The 25,303-nt window shown below is 41.8% G+C and overlaps 1 protein-coding gene across 1 annotated transcript in view; it reads left to right on the forward strand.

The window, feature by feature from the left end:
• The window catches only part of PDXK (pyridoxal kinase), a 44,500-nt gene extending 19,726 nt beyond the window's left edge, over positions 1-24,774 (forward strand). The window contains exons 3-12 of the mRNA XM_041487849.1: positions 5,645-5,749; positions 7,979-8,070; positions 8,401-8,418; positions 8,760-8,783; positions 9,785-9,870; positions 10,690-10,735; positions 13,157-13,268; positions 14,214-14,350; positions 14,910-14,976; positions 15,704-24,774. Coding sequence (XP_041343783.1) covers positions 5,645-5,749; positions 7,979-8,070; positions 8,401-8,418; positions 8,760-8,783; positions 9,785-9,870; positions 10,690-10,735; positions 13,157-13,268; positions 14,214-14,350; positions 14,910-14,976; positions 15,704-15,816 — 800 coding nt within the window. The 3' untranslated portion in view covers positions 15,817-24,774. The remainder of the gene's footprint in view (positions 1-5,644; positions 5,750-7,978; positions 8,071-8,400; positions 8,419-8,759; positions 8,784-9,784; positions 9,871-10,689; positions 10,736-13,156; positions 13,269-14,213; positions 14,351-14,909; positions 14,977-15,703) is intronic.
• Positions 24,775-25,303: the final 529 nt, after the last annotated feature.

The raw sequence follows: 25,303 nt of genomic DNA on the forward strand, positions 1-25,303 counted from the left end.
TATTTTAGGATCACTGGAGACTCATGTGCTGTCGTGGTGGTGGCAGGTTGTTTGAGAGGAGCTACTCTAGATAGAGAAAAATCTATAGGTGTCTTCAGAAAATAATCTGGGAGCAAATTCTGGCTTCAACATCTTGGAAAAGAGCAAAAAGTTGCTTCTGACAAAGAAAATGAAGGCAAAAGTTGAGGTACTTTTCCAATATCTCTACAGGTGCAGCTCTGTTAATAAACTACTAATTTGGAAACAGAGATCAGACTCTGTTCACGCAGCTTTCAAAAGATCGTAAGATGACTGTCAAGGAGGGAATTTAGTGTCACCTTGGGAAGAAAAAATTAATGTTTCAAAGGTGGCTTGAAAGCTATCTCTGCTTGTTGAGGAAGGGCACAAAAAAGGTAATAATTAAACAAGGGAATGAGGCCTTTCCTGGCTTAGGCAAAAATCTGCTTATTTTGCTTGCACCCTTTGGCACAGTACAAAGGTTCTCTTGTGTTTTTCAAAGATATTTAAGTGTGACTTCTGTTTATTTAAAGAATTTATTTCGTTTTGGAGTTTGGGATTTTCGGTTGTTTGCTTTCAATAGCTGGGTAAAACTGTTGTAATCTTCCAGAAACTAAGCAATTTTTTCATGTCAAATTATTTGACACTTGAAATGCATGAGCACATGTTGTTTGATGTTTTCTGTTTCAAGATTAAATCAGCTTTTTCACTGCAAGAGCTTAATAGAGGTTTTATTGTCCATAAACTAAATGTGTCTGAAGGTGGGAAAATTACATTACCAGTAGGGTGACCAGGTTCTTAAAACAAAAAGATGATTTAAAATTTGTTTTTAATGATATCACAGCTAAGGAAAGGTTACCAGTGTTTCATTCAAGGTTTGGCAGACAGTGGAAGGAACACTAAATTTGTGGTTCCTCCACCCACATGAAGACCGAAATGACCATCCCAAGCCCAAAAATATCTCAAATATCACAGGTCTTTAAAATACTGGAACTACTCCTGATGTTTAGGAGGCACTTATGTTTTTGTTTTTGTTATGGTTTTTGGGGTTGTTTTTGTTTTGTTTGGTTTTGTTTTGTTTGCTTTTTTTTTTTTGTTGTTTTTTTTTTGGTTTGGTTTTTGGGTTGTTTGTTTGTTTGTGTGTTTTGGTTTTGGGGTTTTTTGGGTTTTGTGTGGTTTTTGTTTGTTTGTTTTTTAACTGAATCTGTTACAAAATCCCAAAGTTTGCCACGCAACCTCATGGTTTTGGGAAGCAGAGCTTGTGTCTGGCACTGTCCTGCAATACACAGGTGTGGTGTGCTGGGTGAATGGGTGAAGGTAACTTGGTTTTCCTATAAAAATAAAATTTTACAAGAACCATTTCTGCCTTCATCATTAAAGCTGGGGACAAATTCCTTCTTCAAAATCTAGCTGTGAACTTTAGTTTCTGGAAGAATGCCAGAGGAGCACAGGTGAAAGAATGTGGGCTTTGGACATGGTATGCTTTCTTTCCTTCTTCCCCTGTTTTAAATTTGGAACTAGCAGCAAATAAAATGCAGAGAGAATTTATGACTAACAGACTTGGGTGAATCATTATTGCTCTTTTTTTTTGCCCTGTCTACAAATTAGTAAGATACCACAGGCCTCTTTCTGCTGACTCCTGCTCAGAAAATGCAGCTTTCTTTAGTCTCTGATAATCCCGAAATTTGGAAAATGTGCTTTGAATCAGTGCCCCTGGGAGAAGAGTTTGTCATGTTGCTTCGTGAGGAACTTCAGTGATTAGAGTGACTCACACTTGAGTGGCATCATGCTTCACATAGAAATTAAAGAAGCTGTCATGCAGCCTATTAAGACTGTGCTCTTTATCTTATATACTCTTTGCAGAAGCATCACCTCATATGATGTGCAAAAATAAAAATCTAGATTTATTTTTAATTGTAGAATTTATTTTTTTGGAGGTGCCTTTTTAATTCTTCCAGCTTTGTTTCTCATTTGTAGGTTAATTTTAAGCAATAATGTGCTTACTCTGCCATCTAAATCTTGCCTTTGAAACAGCTCTGGAACAAACAGCCAGGGTTTTTTTCTGTTACTTTTCCTTTTATTCTTGAGCACGTTTGACTTCCACTTAGTGGGTGTGTAGTAGGTGGCTGGGCTGGCTGGTAGGTCTAACACATGAGAAATTACAATTAAATCTCGATGTGATTGTGCACAGTCTGCCCACCCAGGTGATTCATTCACCCCTCTGTGTGCAGGGCAGGAAGAAAAGATCTCCACTTGTGCCTGACACTGGTAACATTTTACTCCCACTCTGTGACCAGCTATAAAAAACCCACTGGGGAATTTGGTACTTAATTTCTGGTTTTGTTGGAGGCCTCCTGGTGGCTGCAGATGAGCCATGTGTTCAGACCAGGTTGTCTGCTGGAGCGTGCAATGGGAATTTTGTGACACAGCTGGGCCCAGACTGCCTGTCCATCATGAGCCTTAAACACTAGAACTTTCTTCCTTTTTCCCATGTGAACTTCTTTGTTACTGGAGTCACTTGGAATAGTTTTGCAGGGAGCACCACAGGAAGAACAGAATGTTCTGGGTTGGAAAACAAAGCAATTGTACATGCTTTGCTATACTAAAGTGGTAGCTTGTTTTTCTTTTGCTGTGTTGGTCAGTTGGGTTGTTTTTTTCCTTCTGATATGCCTGGTACTTTCATTCTCTTTCATCCCTGGTTTTGAAAGTAATTAAGAAGATTATTCCAATACATTCCAAAGGGGGGAAAAAAAGGAGAGGAAGGAAAGTACATAAATTCATCTTGGGGGAAGTATTAGCTGCCTCTCTTGGTTGTGGTTTTGGTTACTTTATTTACTTTTCATACCAATGAACCAGGATGTTTCCTTGGAGACTGATGAATGTGTTCATCATTTTAGTGACATGAGGTGTTGTATCTTGCTTGTTTGTCATTGCCTTATCTGCTAAAAGCAAATAGGTAGCCTGTATTTGCAATAAAAGCTAATAACCCAGGCAGAAGGGGTGTGAGGTTATTTAAGTGTTTATGTTCATCTGTGTGTTTAAAATTATTACAGACGTGGGAGACTAATGCAGTCTGAGCCAAGAGGGGTTTTGAAGAGCTGTGTCATGATTGGCAGTGCTCTCTCTGCTCTCTCAGAGCAGCACTGAGGGGAATTATTTGGTGGTTTTGTACCCAAAACAAGGAAGACTCAGTCTTCTTCCTTTCTGCCTTTCCCCTTTCAAGACAGTCCCTCTTCCTGGGACTCCATCCTCCAGTTCATGAAACCCTTTCTGAACATGAGTAACTGGCTTTTTCTTCCTCTTCCTGCTTTTTTGTGTTACATTCTGCCAGGAAAGTAGGATAAATGCAGGGTCATGGGATTTGCCCCTTCTGTTTGTCATGTTACATGAAATTACTCTGGGGAAAGGGCATAGGGGGTTCTCATCTTGCTGCCAGCTTTGATTTGGTTTGGTTATTAAGTGAACATAATTCAGTTCCTAGTGACATCACAGTTCTCTGCAGCTCCACTGAAGGCATTCCCCTTTTTTATTTAATATCTCAGTAGCTGGGGCTTCCCTGAGAGCTTCCCTAGGGCTTTGCTTTTAACTCTGGCTGTCGTGTAGTTAGACTTTAGGTTGTATTACACGTTACCAGGTAATTAAAAGGATCCTCAAGTTACCTGTGGAAGTCATTGCTGCAGAGCTCAGACAATGTCCCTACCCCGTGTGGGTGACACCAACTCCAGAGATAAGCTGGGCTGCTGCCTAAAGTTGAGTTTTTATATTTATTTCTCTCCCTCAGTGGAGGATCAGTGTTACATGAACCCTGTGCACTGACCATTTAAGACAGCTTGACATGGGAAGGTGAACTTTTGGTTAAGTAGTGAATTTGCAGAGTCTTTGTAGGAATGGCTCCTGAAAGTATCGAGGTTGCCTGGGCCATCTATAATAGTTATTTTTATGGCCATGTCTAAGATAAATGTCAGCATTTTTTGCCTTGATTCAGGGTGAAAAGGGCACCCAGTTTCCTTGATGGTCACAATGGAAGGACTCTCTTGTGTCCCTTCACTGGCTTTTCAGTGCTACAGAGGCTGGGGGAGAGGAGAGGACGGATTATTTCTGTGTGATGCTGCAGATGTGACAGAACAAATATCTGCATTTGTCTTAAATAAACCAAACCCTGGATTTACACACACTCAGGGGTTCTTCAGAACAGAAATCCCTTACTTTGCCCCTTTCTTCACAGGGGCTTTGTGAGCAGCATTTTCCTGGGAGGGAGAGGTGGTGGCTGATGTGAGTCAGGCCCCCAGCCAGCTGGCAGCGAGTTGTGTTTTAGAGGCTTGGCCTTTGTGAGCTGAGGAGAGCAAAATGATCCATCTGCTCACCATACCGTGGGTCTGTTTGCATTCACAAGGAGGAGAGCTGAAAAATGTGCTTATCCCAGGCTCTAGACACCTTTTGGCAGTCACTCTAATAAGTCAGTTTAGAGTGATAATCAAAGCCAACAGTTTTCATTACAGAATTTTCTAACTGCAAGAGCAGAAGTTAAAACAAACAAAATACCATTGTTTTTACACAGGGGAGGTATGGGAGAAGATACCTCACTTAACTTTCCACTTTTCCTCATTCCAGTTAATAAAAATATAATCTTTTTAACAAACTGTGAATTTATGGAGATTGAAAGAGTTAAATTGTGGATTCCTCATCCAGTATCCTGTAGGGAGCCCCATCCTTACATACAAAGGAGTGATTGGTGCATCCAGATGGGCAGGCTTTGATGACAAGGTGCAAGGCGCATTTACATTTTTCAACAAATGTTTAGATTCTGTTAAGGAAGACAATTTTATTTTCCTTGGAATTGGCTGCCATGGACCTTGGTCCACTGTTTGCTGAAATCAGTTGAGTTTATCCCAAGTAACTTCCACCTTCCATCTGCTTCTCTCAGCAGAGCATATTTGCTTGCAATTCTTAGAGATCATTCAAGGATATATGGAGTATATGGATATTATTTATCTGTTCGTAGTGTCTTTCTGCTACTCATCTCCTCCTCCAGGATCCTCAGCACTGAAGCTGTGCTATTTTTGGAAGAAACTCTGTCAGGTGACCGTGTACATTTGAAGACCATCCATGGCAGTGTTCTGCTGTGGTCACTCTGTTTGTGACATGCAGGTCCCACTGGATGCTTTATCTGATGGGTGCAGGCCTCTGCCCAGACAGATCTATAAGCCTGTTAAGATTGTCATCTAACTGTCAATATTTCCCTTTTTTTATATATAGTATAAGATAACAAAAATAGATTATACTGACACCCTCCTCCAGTGAAGTCTAAAACATATGTTTTTCCTCCTCCACACAGGAAAGGGATAGTTGCAGAAGCTCCATGGGAAACCTTGCAGGAGCTTGTGTGTGCTCAGCTGGTGAATAGCCACTCTCAGACTGCAGTGTAGTCACCCCAGTTCCTTTGGGAGGCAGAGGTGCTAAGGAGAAGCTGAGCACACAACCTGTTCTGCTGGCAGCAGCTTTCATTCAGCAGCAGCATTTCACAGGAGAGGAGGTGAAAATGCTTCCAGTGCTGATGCTGGGGGTGTGCTCCCACCACGTGTCTCATCTGTGTGATCTGAAAGAGAAGATCCATCTCCTGAGAGATGCCCTGCTGTTTGCTTTGCAGGCTATGCCCACTGGAAGGGCCAGGTGTTGAATTCAGATGAGCTGCACGAACTTTACGAAGGGCTGAAGCTGAACAAGGTGAACCGCTACGATTATGTGCTCACAGGTAAGAAGAGCTTGTTCCCTGCAGCTCCCTGCAGGTGTAAACAGGGCTGAAGAAATGTAAAACATATCCCTCCTTGGTGCAAGCCAGGCAATTAAAATTTCAGCTGTGTATTGTAGTCTGAACTGGCTGGTGCTGTTCAGTTTGGAGCAGCCAGAGTTCCCCAGCTGGGAGGTTGTAACTGGGGAGGTGAATTGATCCCCCGGTATCATTTACAGACTTGTACAGGCCAGGCATGTACAGGCTCACTTGATATTTTGGGAGTGCCTCTATTGGAACAATGGATGTGGAATGTCAGAATATTTTTTTTAAATTTATTAGGAAGGCATGAGTTTAACCCTTTCTCCTAAGTCTGCAGTACTTGCACTCTATGGTACTACAGCATGATTTTATGAACATTTTTTTTCTGTCCTTGATCTTTTTAACTTCATTTTTAAGGCTTAGTGCTTTGGACAGTGAGCAAAGTATGAGTAGAGCTGGGTCTTGCTTTTGACTGTCATATATCTTGATTTTTTCTGTTGTTACTGTGTAGGTCATCTGAGTGAATACATTTCTGCAGTGTTTTCCTGTGCTTGCACTATGTACTAAGTGTTTATAAATACAGGCAAAGAGAACTTCTTGTAGAATACTTCATAGAAAGGAGAGATTCTACAAAAAATTTTTATTAAAAATTTCTTCTCACTCAATTGCTGCTTCTCAAAAGTAGGTTACTGATCAGATTTCACCTCTGTAAGAGCTGTGCATCTGGTTTGGATAACAGTATCAATTTCTTACAGCAGTGAACAGGGACTTTTTAAAGGTAAGCAGAAATACATCACCAGATTTGATTATTTCATGGCTTCCACATGTAGGAAAGTTCTTTATGCAGAGGGAAAATTTATGCAGACTATTAATTGTCTGATGATTGTAGATATCTCAGCTGAGATTAAAATTATTATCTTTAGGCCACTTAGTAACAAAGTAACACTCCCTGGACTTTTTGTGACAGTTAGTTATTTTAGATCTTCTTGTATTTGTTTCATTTACAGTAAGACACTCAAGGTAAGAGATTAATTGCAGTTCAGTGTAACAGTTTTAAACACCTCTGTGATGTACAGTGATGTACAGTATTATTTTCAGTATTATTATTTACTCAGTATTATTATTATTAAACTCAGTATTATTTTCCAGCCAGTCTGCCATCACAGGTCATTTTAAAAAAATCTTTGTGTGCCTCTTTTGACTGATTGCCAGCATTTCATGGATAAAATCCAGCATTTTGGCAAAAAAAAAATATTTTCCATTTCTCTGCAGCATCCAAGAATTGATCAATTTTTAAAGTTAAAAAAAAATCTCCAAAATCCATTTTTAATGTACTTTAAAATATTTTATTAGAGTGGACATTTCCAAGGACATTGAAAGAAGCTGCCATGCTAAAAATAATAGTATTAAATCACAGAATCACAAAATATACTGAGTTGGAAGGGACCCACAAATATTGAGTCCAGCTCCTGGCCCTGCCCAGCACCATCCCCAAGAAATGAACTACAATAAATAAAAATCAAATTGATAATTCATAAATGTTGTAACTGAAGTTAATACATAAATATGTAAATTAAGGAACATCTATAAAATTTAAAAACTAGTGAACAAATAACAATATTGTGGTGCTAGCGTTGTGCTAGGGGCCTTGAAATACAGTAAAACTTATTTCCAACTTATTTCACTGCTAAGCCTGAAAAAGAGAAACTTCATTGGTATTTTGGAGATTGCTCTAAAATGATCAAGGTTAAATCTCTTTTGCATTATTGTGTTGGACTCTATCAGCATGAACACTATTAATAATAAAAAATTGCATCAAAACAGAGTATAAGAAAAGTATGTGGAATTTTAAAAAACTTTCTGCATGAAAAATAATACTGATCAAAACATTGGTTTTATTAAAGGGAATGTTTTTCCTTTTAACCTGACCTTTGTTCATATATGTTCCAGCATTTTGAAGTTATATGAGCCTTTCCTAAACAACATCCTTAGTAAATGGATTTTTAAGGTTATACTTGTAGTTGTGCAAGCATTGTCTGAATTTGTATTCCAACCTGTTATTCCTGAGTCAACTACTGAAATGCCTCTGGTCTAAAAATGCATTTATCCAAAGAATGAGAAGTGTGCAGTATTCCTATCTAAAACTAAAACCAGCAAAAGTGTTCATGAAATTGAACTTCAAAGGTGTCTTTTTTTTTTTTTCCCTGAAAGGGTATACAAGAGACACATCATTTCTTGCAATGGTGGTGGATATTGTCCAGGAGTTGAAGCAACAGAATTCTAACCTCGTGTATGGTAAGGATGTGCATTAAAATCCTTTCTATTCTATCATTCAGTGTGCTCATCATTTGCACATTTTAGGATGGCAACACTGTTCTGATGTTACACAACACTTCTGCTCTGTCTGGAGCCAGCTGGGCCCCCAGTGATGTTTCATTTCAGCTTTAGGTGGTCAGGGAGTTGGGTTTTTATCTCTGTATTTGCTGCCTTTCAGGGTGGTTCTTGCATTATGCCATCCAAAGGAGAGTGTGCATTGAGGACTAGTTGTCTGTATCCAGGAAAAAACGTCTATCCCAGCCAGCTGCTGCTGCTGCTGCTGGCAGTTCAGAGGCTGTGTGTGCTGGCAGATGAAGCCTCTCCTCGATTTCCAAGTCAGCCAGAGCAGGACAGGCTCTCCCATGTCACCCTGCCGTGGTTCCACGTCACATCCCAGAAATGTCCTGCTTTGCCTCATAAGTTTCATGATTTACCTTGAACTCCAGGGCTTTTTTAGCTCTGCTGCTTTTAATATTCCCTAGGACTATCCAGGGAGCAAGAGGCTCCAGCAGCTGTTGTCACTAATATGTCACATCAGGCTTCAGCCTGGGAGAAAAGATTTGTTCCCTTCCCCTCCTTCCTCCCCTGAGTGTTTATGGAATTTTGAATATAACCAGCATAGGCTTGAATTGAGCAAAGCTTGCAGAGTGATAGGGCAAGGTCAGTGAGGATTTAGTGGGATAAAAAGCTGGGAATGATGGTTTGAGCTGTCATCTTCAGCTCTGTAAACAGTGTGGCCAGGAAACACCTAGAATGATTGGCAGGGTGTTGTATTGAGCAGTGATACCTGACTTAAAAGTAACAAAGCACAGGTCTTAATTAGCAAAATGTAGCAGAGAAATCTTGTCTGGGTTTTGTTGCTTTCTAGCCTTTATTTATACTATTGGATTGTCAAATTGTTTGTGAATAGCCATGTGTGAAAGCTAAAGACTCTTTTGGAATATGAACAGAAAGAGGCATCTCACTGTAGAACAGGAAGGAAGTGGTCAGGTGGTGAGATCACAATGAGGCTTATAAGATCCTGTATGTTTAACAAATAGATTCTAACGTAAAGAAAATATTTTTAAAATGTAGTACAAATTGCTCTCTTTTTACTCATAGAAACTTCCTGAAATACTGACATTGATTTGATATCTTTGGATTTGTGCTGCTTTTTGATCTCGCTTAAAGATCATTTAATACAATGCACAATGTTCCTTTTTGAAGTGCAGTGCTAGGCTGTTTCCATCCTCACTGAGGACACTTGGAGTGTGTTGTTAGTACTGCTGGTGATCCAGAACCTGTGCCAAACATGTGTTAATATCATTACACCAATTACTTTGGCATGAATTGTCTTATTGTTTCATTATAATACTTTCTTTATTTAATATACACAAGCATTTTGCGGACACTGTATTCCTAATGCTGCTGTGTCACCCTGGTGAGAGAGAACTTGAAAGTTCTTCACCCAGGCATCATTTCCTGTTAATGCTGCCAGTTTAGGTCCATCTGCTTAAAAATGGTGCTTCCCATCACCTCCAGGGAGGACAGGGCTGACTGTGACAGTGTCCCCAGCTGGAGGATGCTCTGCCACTGCAGCTGCAGAGCTTGGGGCTGTCAGGTCACTCAGTGACAGCAGGAGAGGTGGCTGAGGGAAGGAGAGCTGCAGTCCCAACCTCAGACACTGCTGACAACTTCTGGCACTTTTTTTTTTCTCCCCAGTATGTGCCCAAGGATCTCCTGCCAGTCTACAGGGACAAAGTTGTACCTGTTGCAGATATAATCACTCCTAACCAGTTTGAGGCTGAGTAAGTGCTTATTTCTTTTTCTAGCCAAATAACTTGTGGAAAAAAGCAGGGAAGACTGATAGGCCTTAATTTTATTTGTCTCAATATAGTGTCTTATGTATGTATATGTTGGGTTTTGGGTCTTAGCTGTTAGTTTTAAGTGGTGTTTTTCAGATGACCTCAATTGCTGCATGTCAAAACCAATAAAAAACTCAGGAGTTATGTGAGGAAAAGATTTTTCTTGTTTTCTTCAGTGTCTCATTTTCATGATTATTTCTTGTTATCACCAGAGGCCTGTTTCTTGGACAGGTTAAAGAAGTACCTTCTCCATCCTTTCCCATTATTATGAACATTTTTATTACGTGCCAGAATATCAGAACTAAAATAGTTTGGTTCAAATTCTCTCCCCACCCAAAAAAAATAATTAGATTCAGAATTACCAACACGGCAACATCTCAGGGGAGCTAAGAATTTAAATGTCTCCTGCCTGTCCTGTCTACACAGCTGTGACTCTTTGGTCAGGAGATAATCTCTGGTGGTGCAGCACTGGCTGTGCCCTTAAGGGAAGGGAGCAGCTGCTTGGGAGAGGGAGAGAAAACACTTGTGAGGGAATGTTTGTGATGCAGGGATCTCTGGAGGAGGCAGGGTGGGACTGGTGTGAGTGCACTGTGTGTCTGTGCACGTCGCCTGCAAACACTGAGGTCTGCTCCAGCAGACCGTGGAGCTACAGATGGGTTTGGCCTGTTTGGTGCAGTCCCAGCTTTCCTCCTCTGAAAGGACAAGCAGACAGTCACTGCCTGGAGAATTATTGCTCTTTTAAGGTTTCTGTTTCATTCTCAGGTTACTCACAGGCAGGAAGATTTACACAGAAAAAGACGCACTGGAGGTGAGTGGGCAAAGGGTGGGGTGTGACTTCTCTCTGCATTCCTGCCTGCAGTGCTGCAGTGTGCCTTCAACCTTGGAGTCACTTTGGCCTCTGTCCTTGCCATGTGTTCATCATTAAAGCTTGTACACTTCAGGCACAAAAGGTTTCCTGTTTTAGTGTCAGAATTCCAAAGAAACTTCCCAAAAGAGCTCCAGATAAAGGGATTACTTTGGCAGTGAGTACATCCCTCTGAATTTGCTTTCTGCAGTGGAGGAGGAGTGGCAGCAGCACACGTGGCAAATACCCAGACACTGCCAGCTCTGTGGATTTTATTTGGTTGGGGTGAAGACCCCAGGGGACCCCAGGCATGAGGAACCTGTTTGGGGCTCTGCTGTCCGCATTCAGTAGTGCTGAGTGTGAGGACAGCTTTTCCTCATTCTCCCAGAACAATCCACAGCATTGACAGATGCTGTCATTGCCATACAGAGCTGATAGATGGCCTGCAAACATATTGCATGGAGGTGTAATGATTTGCCCTTTCACAAAAAGTGAAGAAAATAAAAACCTGTAGGGCTTGGTGGTGAAGGACAAAATAGAAATATAGTTTTATTGATGTCTTGAGAAGGGCTGAGCTCTTTGTTTTGTTGGCTGCTCAAGTGCTTTCCTAATGGACTGATGTAATTCCCTCCAGTTTGATTTTGAACTTCAAAAGAACACAAAATCTTCAAACAAGCAGCAGCTGCAGTGGCCCCCTGGAGAGTAGCTGAGGGTCTGTCAGCCCAAATGTTTATTGTTTTTTTGCTGTAGCAACGTCAAACAACACGGGTTGGTCACCATCCCTTGACAGCAGGAAGCAGCTACAGAGATCTCATCTCTCTGAATTTCCACTGCCCCCAGTTCTACATTAGCCCCCTGTGCTGGGTGAGGGTGGTGAGCTGTGCTTCATGCCAATAACAGCAACCTGCAACTCAGTTCTTCTGCTCTTATCTCACCAGTGGAACCAGTCTTGAGAAGAACATAATTAGCTGAGCAGCCATTAGTTCTAAATTTGCATATTTCAGCTGCAAACATGAGTTGCATGTGCTAAACAGTTTTGCCAGTCAGTCTTCTGACTGATTCATGCCATAGCTCTGATTTGTGATGGGCTTTAAAAAAATCTCTCCCAAAGAGATGGAATTATACTTAGAAATGGAAACATTTTTAAAGAAGTTGTTTGCAGGATATTTTAATCTGTCTTTCCAGCTACATGTCATACATGCATCTGAGTAATAATCCATGCTGGAATTAGTTCCTTTTAAAGGTGGTAGGAATTCTGGCATCGATTTCCATGATTTCATGCTTGCTTTTCCTTTCCTTAACAAGACCTGTGATGACAGTAGTGTCTTCTTCCATAAAATTAAGTATGATGTAATATTAATGTAGAAAGGACTAAGTCCTACAGCTAGAGACAGTGGAGATGAGGGTCCTGGTGAACTGTGACTGAGGAATGAAACTTAGTTTACTATTCCTGCACAGACTGATTGTGTCAGTGTGTGCTGGTGGATTTACTGCTTCTCCAAAACCCAGCTGATGTCTGTGCAAAGAGGTCTGACAGCTGAAGAAACTTGGAGGCTTAGACAAGAAAGAAAAGCAATAAAGTATTAAAAACTAGCAGAAATAAATCCTTATCATTCAGCTGCTCATGAGTCATAGCTAGCCTGGGAGGGTTTTTAGTTAAACTCTTCTGGGAGAATTAAAATTTTATCCATGTTTTATACTAACTCATTATTGAAGTCATTCTTTTTTCTGTGAAATCAAAATCACTTCTGTCTGTAACAACCAATTGTGATGTCAGAAGCAGATTATTAATGAGTTTAAGTGAGGAGCACACAGAGTGGAAATACATCTGCAAAGGTATATAATTTACAGCTGTAGTTTGGGGGTTGAAACAGAATGAGAAAAGAAGATTGAGATAGACACACTTCTGCCTCTGATTCAGGTTTTTTAATTTTTGGTAACTCTAAAAGTAGTAGCTAAATAAGATTTCATGACCTGGAGTTGCTGGCTTTCTAGAAAATGCTTCAAGATGCCAGATGAGGTACACATATCTGTATATTTATTCTCTTATTCTTTTGACAATATGTTCTGAAAACATGATGCAGGCAAAAATTCTCATCACAGCTGAAACAAGAGTATTTTTTCCAGAAGAGCATCCAAAGATAACACAAACAGAAATGCTTGTATATTTTAACAAGCGTGTACATTTAAATGTGGATGTTTTGATTCCCCTAGTTCAAAGCAATGCCCCTAATTCAAGTAGATTATTTGAATAGAGACTGGGTTTTTTTCTCTTTACAAAAGATGCCAAAATAAGGTGTTTGTTAAAAACCCTCAGTACTATGAATGAAAGTTTAATGCACACATACTGCAGTCACTAATTCCTGCCTTTTTGCACACTGAAAGGTGATGGATATGCTCCATGCCATGGGACCAGAGACTGTGGTGATCACAAGCTCAGATCTACAGGCACCTCTAGGAAATGACTACCTGATTGCTCTGGGAAGCCACAGAAAAAGTAAGTGAAGAGCTCCTTCCTTACCTGTGCTCTCTTTTCACCTGTCAGTGCTTGCAGTTACTCCTTGAAGAAGTAGTTCCATCTGCATGGAAGGAGCACAGATTCCTAAGTGAGCCCCTTGTCCTGCAGTAATATCAGGAATGGTGAGACTGGGGCTGCTCCAGAGGGAGGACAAGAGCTGAGTGTGATCATAGCCCTGGCAGGACTCTGTCCCCATCCACAGGTCAGCAGGACAGGGGGTGGTGGCAGACAGGTCCCAGTGACAGTCCAGAGTTAGAGAAGCAAGATAGGTCTGAGATTAACCTGGAAAATTCAGTAAGTACATCAGGACAGCAGGGCTGTGCACAGGAATATCTGCACCATATCTCAGGTGCCCTGTCCTGAGCTTCCATGCAGCTCCTGGGCAGAGAAGGAGGATGCCCTAGGCAAGGTTTGTTGGGATTCTCACAGCCCCTGGTACTGGCAGTGAGGATGTAAAACAGGAACTTGGCATGTCTGAATGCTTTTCTGAAAATTCACTCTGTCCTTCCTGTTAGCAGATTGTTCCTCCCTTGATAGGTTATAAAATACCCTCCTGCTTCTTCTCTGTGTCCCCTTCTGTGCTGTCACCAGGACTCACTGTGTGTTCAGACTGTCACACAATGTTTCCACCTGAGAAGGGCACAGTTATGAGGGATGAAAAATGAAGGAGGTAGCTCCCTCCTCGCTCTTAAATGAAGTATGTACAGTATAGAAGTTGTAAATGCTGTCCCAAGCTGGCCAAGTTTTGGAAGGCTGTACCTTTTTAAAAGAGCTGGTACAAAATCTACAATTCTCCTTTATGTTCCAAACAGCAAAGGAATTCAAATCTGATTATGACTTTTAAAAAGATTTCTTTTTAAGTTCTAGTGATTGCCATTGTATTAGTGGCTGGGGCTATCACTTAACTGTGGATCTGTGTTGTAGCTAAAGCAGATGGTACCAGGATAACACAGAGAATTCGAGTGGAGTCTCCCAAAGTGGATGCTGTCTTTGTGGGAACAGGAGATTTGTTTGCTGCTATGCTTCTGGCATGGACACACAAGCACCCAAACAATTTGAAGGTGGGGGAGAAGTTACTCATCTCTCTGCAAGTTTGGACCTTGTTTCTCTTGAGTTTTTTTAAAAAACTTCTGATCTGTGACATTATTTAAATACTGTCTTGTGTTTTGGCTTTTTTTTTCCTCACCTCAGAAAAAGCCACAGAGTTTCCCTTTGGCCAAAAGGGACATTAAACAGTCACATTCCAGTTAGATTGATTTTGTAATTTTGCCAAATTAGATGTTCTTTCTAGAGAGACAGACTGAATCCATGTTTTCAATTACATTTTTTATCTTCACTTCATAATAAGCACTGAAAATAATTTCTCAAATCCATTTTTCTGTTTCTTTCCCTTAAGGACATAGAGTCCTTGATACAGTTATGATTTCTAACACCTGTTTGGGGACAATTAAGTAAAATATTTTTTTCCCCAAACTCTGCATTGCATAGTTGTCATCATGTTTGTTTTGTCAGTCACATTTTCCTCTTAATAGCAGTATTTTTGAAACAATGTTAATTAATATTAAGTAATATTAAAGTAGGTAGCTGAAGTCTTACTGAACCCTGAATATGTTGTTGCAGGTGGCATGTGAAAAGACTGTGTCAGCCATGCAGCACGTTCTGCAAAGGACCATTAAGAGTGCAAAAGGTAAATTCATCCAGACCTCATTCCCATGTTCTGGCTGCATTGGCATCAGAAGAAATATTCAAGGAGCTTTCTGGGTCTCCTGACTAAAGGCATCCCCTGACTGCTGAGGCAGGCAGAGAATTTACATAATGAGAGCTTGGTGTTTTTGTCTGCATGTTCCTGCTGTGTCCTGCAGGGCCATTTTTGACCAGAGCTGACTGCAGATGTCACTGTTTAGCTTGTGCTGGGTGACAGTCGTGCTGACTGTGCCTGAGTCAGCTCTGCAAAACCAGCAGAACTCGAGGAGCTGCTGAGTGTGGTGTGCCAAAGAGCTCCTGCTTCAGTGTAGCTCTCCCACTGCCCCTCTGAAGGTGTGTTTAGCACTGAGAGGGGTTTATCAAATAATCAGTTTCTTGGCTGTGTTGGCCCACATGAGGAGTGATTTTTTTTCAGCTTCCCTTGGAGTTCCCATCTTTCAGTTCTTAAGGAAATCTGTGGGTTCTCTGAGCATGTCTGTGTGACTTCCTAATGAACAGCAGAGCTATGTTTCTTTCCTGGAGAGAGGTGTGGAACAGTGGTAAGAGATCAGTGCTGACCTGGCTTTTCCACCTTGGAAGCCTTCAGCAGGGAGCAGTAAGGGAGAATGGGGAAGGGAGGCAGGCAGAGAAAATTGTGGGGTTACAGAACAATGTAACTTGTTTCTTGTAATACTGCTGTTTTTAATGACATTCTGATGTCATCTTTTTAGTGCAAGCTGGAGAAGGAAACAAACCAAACTCAGCCCAGCTGGAACTGAGAATGGTCCAAAGCAAAAAGGACATAGAAAACCCAGAGATCATAGTGAAAGCCACCGTGTTATAAAGGCTCCACGTCTCCAATAACGCACAATGTATCGATGTCCTCATTTCTTTCCTGTAAATTGTAATATTTGCCTTAGATCTGTGACAGAAACCTGACTTTCATGAAATAGTGCCCAGCATAGGCAGATATCCACTCTCAAACATATGTGCTGGCCTTGCTCAGTTTTAAAACCAGAACAGTTAGTGTGCATTGAAGCATATTCCCAGGTATCCCAATGTCTGTCAGATTCACTTAGTCTGTGTGATTACCCAGGGCAAGAGAGCAATGTTCCTGCCTTGCCAAAGACTGTAGATGTGAATTTGCTAATGGAATGCTTGACTGACTGGAAAATGTATTTCAAGATGGCATCTAGTGCCAATGGAGCTGGCTCCATGCTCCCTTTTCCTGGAGGTACCTGGTTACCTGCCCTGGTATTCAGTATCTCAGCTGCTATGAAACTAAGCAGGGTTAAAGCTACACACACAGCTCTGCTCGTGTGTAGGAGTACTTTGAAGATGTTTGGCACGTTCAGTACTCTGAAGTGACCTTGAGGTGTCATTCTTGTTGCTGATCTCTGCTCCTGTTGCTTGCCCATGAACAGCTGCACAGTTTCAGTTGTCACAGGTTCTGGCTGCTTATTTCTCATATCTGTGGGTGCCCACATGATTTTCCTCCAAAAGCTGCTCCAGAAACATCTTCATCAACAAGATCATGTCTTTATTCAGTAGCACTGGTTAGAAGGGCGGCCTCTGAGGCCAGGTTTGATTCTCTTTTAACTGAGGGCAAAAGAGAAAGCAGCTCTTACCCTGGAGTTGGCTGCCCTGGTTTGTTCATTGTGGGTGGATGTACTTAGGAGCTACATGGGCACTTCACATTAGTGAGCACTGCTGGCAGCCCTAGCAATGAAGCAATGTGGCAAAAGTAGTATTTTTGGGTTAGTAAGATCTGGTCACTGATTACCAAATGCAGTGAAACAGAAAAATCAACTTGTTCACAATGCCTGTGCAAGCAACACCAATTAGAGATTACAGAAATACATTATTATTATTATTAATGCACGATTCTGCTTGATAAGGCTTCAGAATGGGATTTTTAATCATTTCAGTGTCCTGTGGATCATAGCCACATACTAAAGGAGCAGGGAAGTCTGCTGAGAGGTATTGGACACTCACACTCCTGTAGGATTTCTCCATGGGATCCCTGTTCTTGTTTGTCCCAAGATAAAGTCTAGTGTGGTGTTAAATCCAGATCATGTTGAGGATCTTTACTTGTCTCAGACTACATAAGGGGATGGAAATTGCTTTTCTGATTGATTTCCTCTCCTGCATTTGGCATCGCAAGTGAAAAAAAAAATTATGTTACTTGAGAATTTAAGGAAAAAAAATCAGCAGGAATTTATCTACAAAATGGGACTCTACTGCCAGTTTTCAGTATCCACTGTAATGAAATAACTTTCTAGCAATAATAACTTCGGTGTTGTGCACAGTTGCTAAAATCAGCAGCAGTAACAGAGATATGAGCTCATGGCTGCTACCCAACCTGTAAAAAGATGTGACCTACCTTGACAGTGTGTACATGTGATGGGAAGCAGTGAAGAGGGAACCAGGCTCTTCCCAGTGGTGCCCAAGGAAGTGATAAATAGACTGGAGCACAAATTGAGATACAGGAAAATCCATTTAAACATTAGAAACATTTAATTCACTGTGAAGGTGATCAAACACTGGCAGAGGTTGCCCAGAGAGGTTGTGGAGTCTCTGTTCTTGGGGATACTCAGATGCTGACTGAACATGGCCCTGAGCACCCTGCTTGCTCAGAGACTGGAGCAGAGCATCTCCAGAGGTCCCTTCCCACCCCAGCCATTCCATGATTCTCTGAGCACACTGGACAACCTTTTTTTGCAGCACTGCATTTTTAAATTTTGTTCTCCCTGCAACACAAACTTCCAGATGGGCTGGAAAACACTCATAATAATATTTCCCCCCCTTTTTAGATAAGCTACAGTTTGCTTGGGCAGCTGTGCCAGGAAGACAATTGCCTCTTTTGAGATACTTGCTTTCAGCAAAGATATTTAAATACTGTAGCTGGTGGTATGTTTCAGCAGTTGAACATGGAAAGGATTTTAACTGTTTCTAACATTGATTAACCAAGTGCTGCATGCCATTTTTCAAACAAGGTTATGAATTTATTAATATCTTAAAATTAAATTTAAAATTTCATGTGGAAGTGTATAATCCCTGTTATCCTCTTAGGAAGGAGGGATCAACATCCTGAACTTCCCTGCCTGTACAGACAATGCTCAATGCCCATTTACTATGTGTGAGACAGCACAATTTTATTTTGCCATTAAACAGACTTCACAAGAGGATTGAGAGCAAGGCAAGGGCTGTTTTCTCTGAAATAAAGAAGCTTGGAATTTGGGAAGCTTGGAGCTACCTTGCAAACAATGTTTTAATTATAAACCATGATGAGCCATGATCTTGAGATAAAAGACAAAGTGATATGTTTGTTGGAGCAGTTTATACCTGTCAGGTGTCATCTTTTCCCACTTCTTCAGAGGATGGATCTGTTCAGTAATTCACACCTTCCTTAGAATCTGTGACATACCCATGTTAAAAAAAAAAAAAAAGAATATTCATACTAATGTGCTCAATTTGCAACAGTTCCCATTTCACAGTAGCTGGATCCTGTAGCAATGGGCTGTGGCTTCATCTGCTTGAGTCCCCGAGGGTTGCTCATGTGATACCTGTTTTAAACTCCCACTGACCTGATCTAAATTAGGTCAGGTTTATATCTTCAGTGAAGAATTGGGCTTAACATCTCTTGCCAGGAACAAACATCAGAAATTATCTGTAAATATATTCTGTAGCTAATGGTTTGTAGCCACAGCAGGCTAACAGGTATTTTTGAATGTCAAGGTACGCATTTTTATTTGTTTGGAGTTACACAAAGCTCATGTGCAGAACAAAATTCAAAGGCTCAGCACAGTCCTGTCTAATATTCCACCCCTCCTCTCCTCCTGCATATTATACCTGTGTCTTTTCCTGAGTTCCTGCTGTCTGTCTCATGCAGCTCTCTCAGTGTCACACAGTGCCCACTATTTATTTAGGGCTTGGAGGAGCCTGACCAGCATTGTCTGATTGACTTGCAAACCTTTAGTTAAAGATAAAAAGTTAATCTAAACTAGCTTAGGTCCTAATTGATGACAGGAGAGCAAGCACTTTAGCCCAGAGATGGAGTCTGTAATGATGGATAATCTTCCCTGGCCATCGTGGGGGCATGAAGGGTGGCAGCCAGCAGTGCAGCCCTCACCTGCTGGGGACTGGTGGCTTCAGTGCCACCTGTGTGAGCTCAGAGGCACAGGAGGCTGCAGCACATGGACGTGTGGGAGAGGGGAATGCTTTGTGCCCTCACGTTCTTTCTCCATTCTGCAATTAATTTGTGTCAGATCCCCTTTTCCTGGAGGGATTTGCAGTGCCTGTGGCCACTGCTCAATCCAGCCACTCGTTTTTGGAGCCACCTGTGCAGGAGAGACCAAAAGTTGTTTACAGACCATCTATTCTGGGCCTGGATTAGAGAATGCTGAGAACTGAGACCTGCACAAAGACATTGTGCTAAAATCAGTGCTACTCACACTCAAGAGAAACACTTCAGAAACCTGCAGTATGAATTGTTAATGTTTGTGTGCTGATTTTTATCTCAGATGGGGAGAAATCCATAATCCATGTGTTACACAAAAGAATTGGAGGACCAAGGTTTCCAGCTACTCATACTGCCTTTTGAGTATCTTAACTGTGTCTGATTGGATGGTGTTAATTTGTTGTCTGAGACTGTTATGGTGATTGTATTGATTAATTTTATTTTAAATATGTGGCAAGGAAGATTGTAATAAAAGCATCTACCTTTATTATACTGTGCACACACAAATTGTTAGATCCTATTTTTAAATATGTTAATAATTTCAGAATTAAACAGCACAAGAATGGTTTGATAGTCTTGCTGAATAAAGTGGATGTAATTAAATGTTTCCTTAGTTATGTCCTAGGATAGAGAAAGGGTAGTTAATGGAAGAGAGCACATTTGTGCCCTGTAATCATCTTACTGTAAAGATGTGGATGTGCAAGTGAGTAACATCCTTGTTGTCTTAATTTATTTTTTTAAGAGGTTTCATGGGAAAAAAATCTCTGGCATTCTGCACCACTCCCTTGCATTCCTCTTACTTGTATGTGTAGATCCTCATTGTGTTGAGGTCCTACATATAAGTAGGGACCTCTGTTTTCCTGCAGACAAGGTGAGAAGAGAGGCTTGGAGTAAGAACCATAACTCATTTTGAGATCTCTTCCTTGTGCAGGGTTTAACTGCACTCCACTCACTGATTTTTTACCTTCACTGTGTAGGGTAGGGCACACAGGGCTGCAGGGTGGGAAACAAATGTTCCTCATGTGGGAACAAGAGCTTCTGCCAGCACTCAGCAGTGTCCCTGCCAGCGTGGTGGTTTGCAGGAGGAGGAGAGCAGGGATCCAGGTTAAGGAGAGCAGGAAGTGCTGTGTCATTCCACTTGTGTCCTGAAGAGGTTTGGTTTCTATTTATACCGAAGGAAAAAACACCTCTCCCAAGTAAAGGTTCTTGTCCAGGTGAAGGATGCTTTTAAAAGCTGAGACGTTACAAATTTTGGTCACTCTGGTATTAAAATATTTCTTCATAAAGGGAAACACATCCCTTTTACATCCCCTTGCCGTGCTGGCTTATTGGCTGTAGTCATTGTAGAATCCCAGGATCAGACATCCAGAGAGCTGTTCTTCCTGAAAGCACATGTTCTTCGTGTTCCTGCTAAGTGAGAGCCTGCTGAGCAGTCCTGTAGCTTTCCAAAACACCTCCATTGGAGACATTTGTCAGCCATGGAAACTGAGCTTCGAGCTGTTCAACCACAGCCCAAAAATAGCTCTTTCAAGGAAATGAAAACTCTTGAAAGTGCATTCCTGTCAATAAACGAGTAAACAGTGAGTTTGCACATGCATGCAGGAGCAGATTTCAGGTGCATCCCCGAGGTTCAATCGGCCACTGGAGGAGCGTGCCCTGAGCAAGGGCTGCTGCTCTCAGGGCAGACCCAGCTAGTTCTCAGCATTCCCAGAAGGGAGGAATGTGGTGTGGCATTCAACAGCCAGGGAAAACTCCATCTGCTTCACTAGGAAACCAGTGCCAGGTGATAGCCCCAGAGCCACCAGCTTGGTGCTTTTGCTGCTCTGGCAGCAGAGGACCTCGAGGCAGGTGGGATGCTCCTAGGTGTGCACACATTCCTGACTCGGTGCAAATAATGGTAATGGATCCCCCAGCGTGCAGAGCAGTGAATAAGGCAGCACATTATTCCCAGAGAGAAAACCAGCAATATGAGAAGGCTGTGCCATATGTTACCACTGAAATCACACTTACCTATTGCCCTCGTGGTTGCATTGCTGTTTAGAAAAAAAAAATCTGTGTGTAGAAGAGTGTAATTTATGTACTCTGTGTGTGTGTGTGTGTATGTTGAAGCTTTATTTGCAATGTGGTAGGGGTGGGAAACAGAATTTGGGGGGCTGGCTGAGTAGGCCTTCAGGATGTGAGCAGAAGGTCTTAAAAGAATTATATTTTTATAGATTGTGCTGAAGCTTTGGGTCCCAGCCACACATAGCCTTTTCTTCCAGAGAAGTAAAATGGTTTGGAAAGAGAGTCAGGTGGCTGTAATATAGTAGGGATAGTACAACCCCACCAGCCCTGGACAAACTGAATAACTTAATAAAAGATGCCTTTTTAAGTAATATTTTTTTAGTGCTGAATTGTTAAACAAAGAAATATTTATGAGCAAACTTTCTATGTACTTAAAGTTTGTGTGGTGCTTTGTACTGACTAGGTGGACCTGTTATTTGTTTACACATCTTAAATGATTGTCCTTGAGGTGTGTGTAGTAATTCAACTACTTCTGTGCCAGAAAAAACAATGAAGTTCTGTGTAATAGCAAATGATTTAATTTCTGATGAAACTGTAGGCTTTCTAGTGTTTGTGTATTTTTCTGGTTGGCCATTACAAGTTGTATCCTTCCTGCAGTAAGGCTTCTACCTTGTAGAGAGAGGCAATAGGATGGTAGATAACCATTGTTTAAAAAGAAAACCCTAAATATTGCTACCTTATCCACTTTAAAATCAGGAAAGCTTTGTGGCATAAGCCTGCAATTTTGCACTGGAAAGAAGTGTGAAATACATCTAGGTTAGGTTAAAAATTTGGGACGGGTTTGTTTATTTAATTAAATAAGACAGGGAGGTCTTAAAAGTGCTTAATAGCAACATGGACAAGCCAAGAGATGGAAGAAAAATGGTTTGTTCCACTGTATGGACCTGACCAGGCTCATTCACAGCTTGTGCTAAACCTGTGCACAGGCAACTGAACAGACAAATGGGGAAAGTAAAGATTTTTTCCTTGTAGTTTGTCAGCTGTAATAGCGTGATGAATTTCGGTTGTTTGTTCTGAATTCAAATTCATAAATACCTTTCAGGAGAGCTGAGTTACTGATAAAATCCCATTCAGTCAAAAGGCAAAGCTGCTCACAGGGTTCAAAACCAGAACAGGATTTTTTCATCCTGCTAAGCATAGTGAGTCTTTGTTTCTTATGGCTGGGAGACCAGGGCTGAAGCACAACTGTCCAGATTAATGATTTTGGTTGAACTACAGGGTCTCTGTAAAAAGCACAAGGGTCTGCATCATAAAGGAGTTTTTGGAGCATTGTCCTGTGATAAATGTCATTACCTACCAGAGCAGTTGGTGATTTGGCAAAACTGAGCATCACTTATAATTAACATGGCAGCATCCTCCTCACTCTTGTGAATAAATCACCACTGCAGAAAGCAGAGGAGAATTTATCCCGAGTTTTTCTCCCGAGAGTTCCTGATTTCTGGATGTGTTAAAAAAGAAGCACTTCTGCTTTGCTAAGTTAGCAGTAGAAATGTCACTGAAATGAATAATGCATGGCTGAGGAGGGAGGCTGTGGCAGGGAACAGCAGTGCTGGGGGTTTGTTGTGCCTGGCTTTCCTCCCCCTGGGAATCTGTGGGTGCAGCATCCCCGTGGTGGTGGCAGAGGGACTGTTGTGCCTGCATCCTGCTGTGGGGAAAATGTGGAGGAGTTACTCTGGGCCAGTGGGAGCTGAGGGTGCTGGGGAGCTGTTGGGTTTCTTGGGCAGTGCTGTCCCAAGGCTGTGGTTCAGCTCCTGGTGTGCAGCCCCCTGCTCTCCTGGCCATGGCATAATTCCCTTAGATTTCTCCTGCAGGCCATGGAGAACCAAGAGACTCTGGAAGTGCATTATCCAGATGATTCAGGCTTGGCTTTTGTGCTTTTGGAAAGAAAGGTAAAAGAGGTATCAGCTGCTGTGGTAGATCTAACTTGTCCATCTCAGCTACACCACGAAACTGTGCCCTGACCTGCCTCCCCCATCATCTCTGCTGTCCCTGATTTGTCTGTCCCCATAACAAGGGACACGAAGGAGCTAAAATCAATGGGGAATTCATCCAGCCAAAACCCCTGAAGTTTTAATTTTCTTTAGTTCCCTTAACCTCCTCATGCTGGAACAGATGAGTGCCCATGCTAGGGAGGGTCTGGGCCAATGCAGCTGCTCAAAAGGAGGGAGAATGGAGTTCCTCTCCCTGGCAGTGAGGTGCTGGCTGAGCAGAACCTAACTCTGCACAGCTGCATGGTTAGTGGTAAAGAAAAGAAATCTTTGTGAGTGAAGTACTTGAAAGAAGAGCTGGTGATGCAGTAGTCAGGATTTGGTGTTCTCAACCCATCCCATCCCCTGTGTAGCAAAAATATTAGTTTTAATATTTATTAAATATTCAGTACTATTAATATTTATAGTACTGAAAAATTTGGTGTGGCTGTTCTTAATGATCTGTGTGATGCTTGTGCCTAGCAGAGCAGGAAATAGCATTGAATAAATCAGTGCTCTAAACAGGGAATGTAATGGGGAGATCCAGGTGGAGAAAATGTCCAGTTTGTTTTCACAGCACTTGAAGGGTGTCAGAGTTGTCCAGGTTCGGCTCTTTTCCTTCCCACCCCCTTTAAACAAGGAAAAAATGACATCAGTAAATCCATAAATAAATAAGGGCAGTTTCCTGGGAATTTATGAGGCATTAATATTCCTTTTCCTTGACAGACTGATAAGACTTTCCAGCCCAGAGGTCTCTAGGTCCCAGGGGCTTTCAGAGGTGCGATGGAGCCTGTCCCAGCTGGCTTGGAGCACGGTCCTTGGGACACAGCTGTGACAGATGGCATTGGGATGCCGCCTGCAGGCACTCCTGTCCTGCTTTTGGTGCAGCACCTCTATTCCCGTGCCGGGTATGTGCTAGGTGTGAATAAATGCCGTGGGAGGGAGGAAACTCGGGCTTGCTGCTGGAGCTGCAGTGATGGGAGGAAACCCTGGAGAATTCAGCACCATCCAGTGACCCTGCCATTGGCTGTCAGTGTTTGCTGGTGCAATGCATCCCCTTTCAGTGTTTCTGGGAGATGGCACATTGGCATCCTATATTTTGCTTTAAATTCTTTTATCTGGCTGAATGTGGAAAACTAATCGAGACTGTTAAAAATGCAGGGGAGGGACAGCTATGAATTTGCCTAGGACCTATGTGAGTAGAGAAATATGAGATTTGTCTCTAATTCAGAAATAATTTAGTATTCACCAAATGAGTGCCATGTCTTCAATGGGCAGTAGCACCTGGAAGAGGCCAATATTTAGGGTTTTTGCCCAAAGCACATTTAGCCCTGCTCTACTGTTTAGTGAAAATGCCCAGTGCAGATGCCACCAGAGCCTCATCTCATGGAGTAATGCTGTAATAAAGAATGTGGTTTTCTTGTGCAAGTCTTGACCTCTTCTTATGAAAATAACACACAACTCAGTATTTTCATGGTGTATAAGTGAAATGTAATTTTTTTTTTCAATAAAATACATTTCCTTTCCTAAACAGGGCTCTCTGTTTTTTTCTCTTGGTGATGTTTCTCTTTCAACTCTAATGGAGCTTTGGCTTTTTGTGTCTTCTGAAGCCTGACCTTGCATGATTTCTTTTTCCTGTTGAGCTCCATGAGGAGTTCCCTGTTCAGCCAAGTTGGCCTTCTGCTCCACGTGCTTGACTCAAACCACAGTGGAATCATCTGCTCCAGAGCTTCTAAAAGGTGGTTCCTAAAGTCTGACCTACACTTGTGGGTTCCCTAAAATCTCAGAAGCAGACTGAGTGGATTCCATTAAATCAGCTCCCTGCACAGCCTAAAATTTGCTCTCCTGCAGTCCAGGCTAACAACTCTGCTGTCCTTTTTTCTCATTACACTGAATATTTTTCTCATTACACTGAAAATTTTATACTCTGCCATTTAATGATCGCTTTGGCCATGGCAGCCACAAACCCCTAGATCCCCCAAAAGTCCTGTGCTTGCCACAAAGAGCAAGTCTAGGAGGGCATCTCTGCCAGTTGGTGTCTGTGATAAGAAGTTATCTCC

Source organism: Pyrgilauda ruficollis, unplaced genomic scaffold (genome assembly GCF_017590135.1).
Source record: "Pyrgilauda ruficollis isolate IOZ18807 unplaced genomic scaffold, ASM1759013v1 scaffold85, whole genome shotgun sequence".
NCBI classification, from domain to species: domain Eukaryota; kingdom Metazoa; phylum Chordata; class Aves; order Passeriformes; family Passeridae; genus Pyrgilauda; species Pyrgilauda ruficollis.